General features: G+C 51.6%; 1 protein-coding gene and 1 long non-coding RNA gene across 7 annotated transcripts in view; both read right to left on the reverse strand.

The window, feature by feature from the left end:
• LOC126490392 (calcium-independent mitochondrial carrier protein SCaMC-3L) overlaps positions 1-7,705 on the reverse strand; it is a 28,806-nt gene that overhangs the window by 6,345 nt on the left and 14,756 nt on the right. Inside the window, exons 1-3 of one of the 6 annotated variants that reach the window (XM_050125316.1) lie at positions 2,823-2,950; positions 2,497-2,596; positions 1,124-1,279 (exon numbers count right to left, since the gene is read on the reverse strand). The exons of 1 other annotated variant lie outside the window; for it this stretch is intronic. In XM_050125316.1, the coding sequence (XP_049981273.1) occupies positions 1,124-1,279; positions 2,497-2,514 (174 nt within the window). In that variant the 5' untranslated portion in view covers positions 2,515-2,596; positions 2,823-2,950. Of the gene's footprint in view, positions 1-477; positions 1,098-1,123; positions 1,280-2,496; positions 2,778-2,822; positions 4,300-7,705 lie in introns of those variants that run through there. 4 more of the 6 variants (XM_050125318.1, XM_050125314.1, XM_050125315.1 and 1 more) reach the window with 4 other exon arrangements.
• LOC126490394 (uncharacterized) lies at positions 4,610-7,699 on the reverse strand. The gene is made up of 2 exons (XR_007589182.1): positions 6,708-7,699; positions 4,610-6,571 (listed from the first exon to the last, which is right to left on the reverse strand). It is a non-coding gene; the product is annotated as an uncharacterized lncRNA (long non-coding RNA).

The raw sequence follows: 7,705 nt of genomic DNA on the forward strand, positions 1-7,705 counted from the left end.
CCTCCTCCTCCTTCTTCTTCTTCTTCTTTTTTTTTTTTTTTTCGAGACAGGGTTTCTCTGTAGCTTTGGAGCCTGTCCTGGCACTAGCTCTTGTAGACCAGGGTGGCCTCGAACTCACAGAGATCCGCCTGCCTCTGCCTCCCGAGTGCTGGGATTAAAGGCGTGCGCCACCACCGCCCGGCTCTAGCCTTCTTTTTATTTTATATTTTGACACATGGTCTTCTCACTAAAATTGCCCAAACTAGCCTTGAAGTGGAGATCCTCCCGCTTCAGCCTCCGGAACAGCTGGAGTCACAGGCCTGTGCCTCTAGGTGGATCCACCTATGTAGTCTTAACATTTATCTAAAACCCCACTGTGGCCAGCTCTGGCGAGGCTGGTCTGTAAGCCCAACTCTTTGGGAGCCTGAGTTAGGAACACTGTAGTTCAAGTCCTTTCTGGGCTACAGAGTGAGTTCAGGGCCAACCCGAGCTACTTACTGAGATATCTGAAAATAAAAAGTGACAAGAGGGCCACGGGAGTGACCGTCCAGTGGTCAGAGCCCTGGAGAGCCGGCTCGGGTCAAGAGCACCTGCCGCTGCTGTGGAGGAACCTGATTCCCTTCCCGTCATCCACATGGAGGCTCACAACCACCTCGAACTCCAGTTCGAGCGAACCCATCGCCCCCTGTTGGCGTCCAGTGGCACTGCATGCATGCGGTGCGCGGACATGGGGTCAAATTCTCACTCATATAAAATAAAAATAAATGTGTTTTCAAAAGGAAAAAAAGGAGGGCTGGGAATGTTGCTCAGCAGCGAGGGCTTCTCTAGTGTGTGTGAAGCCCTGGGGTCCATCCTCAGTCCCTTCCATGCCCGCACGTCCCTCTGCAAGCACCTCAGAGATATCACCCACAACCCGCAGACCTCCAAACCTTTTAACTTGGACTGTGTTGCTCTCTGTGACTGGAGTTCTCTGAGCCCAGTCCCAGCACTACTTCCTGTCCCCATCACCCGCAACTCCAGTCTCAGCTCCACTTTACGAGACCTCTATGTCGAGACCCAGGCTCTCCTGAGCTCCACCAACTCCATCTCCTCCACCCCTCTCCACTATACTGTTCTCCAAAGGGCTCCAGCCCTGCAGACAAACCTGCATGTATACTCTGGCTCTGTCCAGGGGGGCCGTCCCTGTGCGAGACACTGCCCCAGCCATGGCTCCTGAGAGCAGAAACTTCCACAGGGCCCCCTTGTTCTCCTCTTCCAAGACATCCACAGGGACCATAAGCCGCTCTCCTGTGTCCAGAACCTGCATGAACATCCAGTGTCGGGCCACACTCAGCCCTGAAGGAGCTTGCTCCTTACAGGGTCCCCTCTGCTTTTCTTTGCTGCCTTGATGTGGACAATTCTTTGAAGGGGGTGATTTGATGGTTTCATTTGTTTGTTTTGTGACAGGGTTTCTCTGTGTAGACCAGGCTGTCCTGGAACTCATTCTGTAGACCAGGCTGGTCTGGAACTCAAGAGATCACCTGTCTCTGCCTCCCAAGTGCTGGGATTAAAGGTGTGCGCCACCATGCCCAATTGATTTCTTTCTTTCTTAGTGATTGCTTATTTTTATTTGTGTGTGTGTGTGTGTGTGCATACATGTGAATGAAGGTACCCAAGGGGGGCAGAAAAAGCCTTTGGTCTCACGGGAACCGGAACTACTTACTGATGGTTGTGGGCCACCATGTGGGGGCTGGGGCCTGAGCATTCAGCCTCTGAAAGAGCTCACAATTCTGTGTATGTGAGAGTGCAGGCATGTGCGTGTGTGCAGTGCTGTGTGTGAGAGTGATGTGTGTATAATGTGTGTGAGAGAGTGCAGACATGTGAGTGTGTGCAGTGCTGTGTGTGAAAGTGTGTGTGCAGTGATGTGTGTGCAGTGGTGTGTGCAGTGATGTGTGTGTGCAGTGGTGTATGTGTGCAGTGGTGTGTGTGTGTGTGCAGTGATATGTGTGTGAGTGTGTATAGGCCAGAGGTTGACATTTCTCTGTAGCTTTAGAGCCTACCCTGGAACTAGCTCTTGTAGACCAGGTTGGCCTTGAACTCACAGAGATCCATCTCAGCCTGGCTGACCTTGGACTTCTGATGTCCTGCCTGCAGCCTCCTGAGTGCTGGGTAATGTGTGTGTGTGTGTGTGTGCACACCACCTCATGACCTCACCCCTGAGTCCTGGGGTATTGGGTGTGAACCACCTCATGACCTCATCCTCAAGTGCTGGGACAATGGGTGTGAACCACCTCATACTCTCACCCCCAGTGCTGGAGTAATGGACGTGAACCATCTCATGGCCTCACTCACCCCCAGTGCTGGGACAATGGGTGTGAACCACCTCATGGTGGGTGTGAATCACCTCATGGTTCATGTGTGTGGATGGAGGTAAGGGAGGGGGCAGGGATGGGTTGGGTGGACCAGGTGTAGAGCTTTTCTAAATAAAACCCCAACCCTCTTAAGCAAGATCTGAACCCTCGAACAAGGTTGCGTTACCTCGGGATGGACTCCCATAGCTGCTGAAGGATTCGGGTCTTGGTCTCAGTGTCCCTCGGGCATCTAGCTGGCTCCCAGCTGAGAGTGGATGATTGCCTGACTTGTGAATTTAGGGGCAAGGGAGGATGAGGTCACAAGAGTGCTTGTGAGCTCACGGGCATGATGGGTAGGCAGTGTGATTGCTCTTGTCTCCCCATGGTGTGCACATCCTAATCCTGTAGCCCAGGAAGAGCTAGCTTGGTCCTCTGAATGGTATCTAAACAATAATTTTCATTTGTTTTGTTTTGAGATGGGCGGCCTGAAGCCCAGACTAGTCTCAAACTCACCAAGTAGCTGAGGATGACCTTGAATACGGATCCTCTTGCCTCCACCTCCCAAGGCAGGAAGCAGAATGGAGTTAGTGTTGAGGAGAGCTTCCACATGACAGACAGAGAGTTCTGGAGTTAATCAGGGGTAGCTGTGTAGCCCAGTGAACGAGCTCTGGGCTGCCAAATCTGCGGACAACAAATCTTCTTTTCTGAGACAGCATTTCTCTGTATAGCCCTGGCTGTTCTGGAACTTGCTTTGTACACCAGACTGGCCTTGAACTCAGACATCTCCCTGTCTCTGCCTCCCAAGTGCTGAGATTAAAGGTGTGTCTCACCACCACTTGAAATATTAATTTTTTTGGAGGGTGGGGATCAGTGAGACAGGGTCTCATGTAGTTCAGGCTAACCTCAAAACTTGCTATGCAGCCAGCAATAACTCCGCACTCCTGATCTTCGGTCTTTACCAGTCCAAGTGCTGAGATGACAGGCGTGTGCCACCTCACCCAGGTTTAAAAAGAGACAGGGTTTCTCTGTGTAACAGTCCTGGTTATCCTGGAACTCTATTCATAGACCAGGCTGGACTGGAACTCAGAGGTGCGCCTGCCTCTGCCCTTGGAGAGCTGGGATTAAAGGTGTATACCACCACAACCCAGGGTGTGTGTGTTTTAATTGGAGCTGGAGAGATGGTTCAAGCCAGTAAGAGTGCCTATTGCTCTCAAACTGGGCAGAGACAGGGGGGGGGGTATGTCTGTGAGTTCAAGGCCAGCCTGGTCTACAGTGTGAGTTCCAGGACAGGCACCAAAGCTACAGAAAACCTTGTCTCAAAAAACAAACAAAGTCGACAAAAAAAGAAAACATAGTGCTCTCACAGAGGACCTGGGTTTAGTTCCCAGCACCAGGTTAGGTGGCTCACAGCCACTGCAGCTCCAGGGGATTTGAGGCCTCTGGCTGTCTCACACACAGATCAGATACACACAACAAATCAAATCTTTAAAATGTATTATTTGGGTGTGCGTGTGTGGAGGTCAGATGACTATGTTGTGGGCTCCATTCCCTCCTTCCACTTGCCTGTGAGTCTCAGGGACCAGATTTGGGTGGCCAGGGCCTCACTTGTGGTGTGTCTATGTGTGTGCATGTGAGTGCAGTGTCCTCTGAGGCCAGAAGGGGGCGCTATATCCTGGAGTTGCAGCTGTAGGTGATTGTGAATCATCATGTGGGTGTTGAGACTGCAGCTCGGGTCCTCTGCAGGCGCAGCGGGCTCTCAACAGTGAGCCATTTCTCCAGCCTGCTTATTGTTTATAAATGGAGTGGAAACTGAAGTTTCCAGCTCTTGGAGAAGAGGGAAGAGGAGCGGGGCAGAGGAACCGGGAAGGAAGGAAAGGAGGGGGAGGCGATAGAGGAGAAACAAGAAAGTAGGGGAAGAGGAGGGAGAGAGGATGGAAGGAGGAAGTGGGAGATGAAGGCAGGTGGGAAGCAGGGGATAAAGTGAAAGGGAAGAGAGGATGGAGAGAGAGAGAGAGAGAGAGAGTTGTGTCTCATCTCCCTTCCTTGGGAGTACCCCGGTGCCATTCACACACCCATAAGTTTCTAAAAGTCACAGACCTACAGCGGGGTCAACAAAGCTGCTCGCTGCCAAGTCTGACCACTGATGATGGAAGGACCCACATGATGGAAGGAAAGGGCAGACTCCCGCAAGCTCTCCTCTGGCTTCCATATGCCCCTCCCTCAAAGAACAAATGTAATTTTTTTCCTCTTTTTTTTCTTTTTAAGAACAAATGTAATTTTAAAAAATGAAAAAGCAACAGTGAAAGAGCTTAGAAAATTTATTCTCTTCCCTTGAAATGACATACACGGGCAGAGAGACGGACTTGGTGTAGGCTGGAGGGAGAGGTGGAAGCCATGGTGGGGTCCTCTTGCCCCTCAACATCCTAGTTCCTTTCAGTCCTTTGATGGGGTCCCCAGAGATCGGGGAGTTGAGCAGGCCCCCCCCACTTATCCTAAGCTCAGAATCCAACGTTGAAGTGTGGAGGGTATGGGAATGTTGTGGGGAGTCAGGGGACTTTGTTCTCCGTCTGGTAGAAAAATAGACCCCGAGTCAGTCTGGGGTTGTTTCATTTTGCATACTGGATGCTGGGTTTCAGGAAGGATGCTGTGTATTGGTCTTTAATTGTGACTTTCTGAGGCCCGAGCAGGGCTGGCAGTGCTGGGATGCAGAAGGTCCCCTTGGCTGTGTCGCTTGGCTTCACCTGGTAAATCCCCACCATGAGTAAGCAGACCAGACCCTCCCAGAGGAACCTGGACTCTGGGAAGTTACTAGCCTGGCAGATAGGCAGGGGTGTGGAAGACATTGCAGAGAGGGAGATGGGGAGGGAGGTGATTTGGGGGAGTGGTGGAGGAGTGGAGGTGTGTCCTAGCTGTGGGGAGATTCAGCATTCATGTGGGGAATGGTGTGGGACATACATCCCATTCCCTTACTGGTGTGGAGCTACTTACTAGTCCAGGGTCTGGGCTTCCAGAAGGATCCCCGATGGTGTGGGATGCAGTGGGAATCAGCTCCAGGGTGTGTCTGGGATACTGGGGTGCCTGTGGGATCTGAGATGCTGCCACTGGGCTGCTGGGATCTAGACTTAGGGAGTAGACTGAGAACTTGGGGTGCAGGAGCAAAGGGCTTGGAACCTGGTAGTGTCTGGGAGAGCTTGGTCTTCTATGGCTGGTATCCAGAGAAGGGGTTGAAGGAATCTGGGATCTGAGATTGAACAGCTACAGCTGTGGTATCTAGAATCCACCCTGGAGCTCACACGTTGGTGGTTCACGGAACCAGAATCCAGGGGGTTAAGGACTTGGGACTCTTGGATCCAGTGACAGGAGATTGAGGGTGTGCTAAAATGTAGATCCGGCAGTCAAAGCGGAAGGGCATGAAACTCCAAGTTGAGGTAAAAGAATTGTTTGGGGTGAGGGATCTGGGATCCAGTAACCCAGGATCAGGACCCTGTGGCTAAGAGTTCCTGGCTTCTAGAATCCAGACTATGAGGCGAGTGACAGGGAGCTCACCAGCAGATTTAGGGTCTCAGGTCTAGTGAGGCATGAGGGTCTGGTGCCTGAAGAATCTGAGATCTGGGTTACGGGATACATTGATGTGTGCCTTCATGCTTGGGGCACTGGGACCATCTGTTGTTGCACAGGGTGGCCCAGCTCCCAGTGGGTAAGGCAGGGAAAAGCAGGATCTGGCTCTGGTGTGTTGATGAGCAGGGTCAAGGGGCTTGGGGATAAGGGCTCAGGGCCAGAGTGTGGATAGTTCTGCATCTCAAGTGATGTATGAGGTACAGCAGTTGGGGTCTGGGAGTCTCGCTGTGAAGTCGAGGATCCAGTACTGGGATCCAGTGGCCAAAGAGTGGGGCCTAGTGGTACAGATGTCAGAACACAGGGCCAACGACCTGGGACTTGGGTTCTGGTATCCAGAGGCTTGGGTTGGGGGATTAGGAACCACTGGTCAGGCCATTAGTTTCTGGCGGTTGAGGACGTCAGCATGGGAGATGCCGTGACGAAGATGAGGGAATCTTGGGGTGACAGGTTCCCGGTCCCTCACCTGGATGTGACCCCCAGGGCCTGCTTCATGTTCTCGTAGACCACGTAGGAGATGCTTACAGCTGGAATGACCTTCATGAAGTTGGGGGCAATGCCCCGGTAGAGGCCCCACACACCCTCCTGGGATAAGATGTGTCGAAGCAGACCCACCATGGAGACCTGTGGGCCACCCTCAATGGAGGCTGTGGATGGGTTGGGAGCCAGGTAAGATCAAAGCTTCCCCCTCTCATTTCCCCCTCCAGGCCCGCCCGAAGGGATGGGCTAGGTGACTATTTCAAAAGAGGCAAGAGAGTGATATAAAGGAACAGCAAGCCCTACCACAACACTATGGATGCCTGAGGGTCTAGGAACTGTCAGTCTTAGGGCCCACATTTGGGGATGAATGGAAACAGTAACAGTAGGTGTGTGTGTGTGTGTGTGTGTGTGTGTGTGTGTGTGTGTGTGTGTGTAAGAGAGAGAGAGAAAGAGAGAGAGAGAGAGAGAGAGAGAGAGAGTAGAATTAGGTGTGTGAGAAATCCACCTTCCTTAAAGTTAGTCTTTTCTTTCTCTTCAGGGCTAACTTCTGCTCATCTTTCCCTCCTCCATCCCAAAGCTGGCTGTTTGGGGGAGCCGTCTGTGGCACGTCAGTCTAAGTCAGGTTCCTACCTCTCCTCTCCTCAACCCTAAATCAACCCTGAATCGTGGAACGATTGCTGACCCTTCCTCCTTCCCAGGGGATGAAGTTCATGAGGGTACAGAGCATTTATCTCATTTGCCGGTCGTTTCTTCAGCAAAAGCCAAGGAACACAAACACTAAGGTTCCCAAAAACAGACTCAGGGAAACCGAAAAATAATCCGTGGGTGGCAAATACAGAGGGAAAACAGTGGGGAAGCTGAGGCAGGAGGACTGTCCTGAGTTCCAGCCCAGCCTGGGTCTTAGTGTTCTGTGGGAAAGAAAGCTTCCTGCTCTTCTGGAAGCTCAGAGCTCAGTTGCTGACACCCATGCAGGTGACCTCCTAGTTCCAGGGAGTCTGATGGTGTCTCAACTCCCCACACCCATGCTCATGCACGAGTGCAGAAATAAAAAGAAATCTTAAAAAAAAAAAACCCACCGTGAAATAGAAACAAAACAATAGAAACAAAAAACTAGGTTGTCGGGGGCTGGAGAGATGGCTCAGTGGTTAAGAGCATTGTCTGCTCTTCCAAAGGTCCTGAGTTCAATTCCCGGCAACCACATGGTGGCTCACAACCATCTGGAATGAGGTCTGGTGCCCTCTTCTAGACTGCAGACATACACACAGACAGAATATTGTATACATAATAAATAAATATTTTTT

This window comes from Alexandromys fortis, unplaced genomic scaffold (genome assembly GCF_014885135.2).
Source record: "Alexandromys fortis isolate MF-2015 unplaced genomic scaffold, M_Fortis_MF-2015_v1.1 scaffold_243, whole genome shotgun sequence".
Lineage (NCBI taxonomy): Eukaryota > Metazoa > Chordata > Mammalia > Rodentia > Cricetidae > Alexandromys > Alexandromys fortis.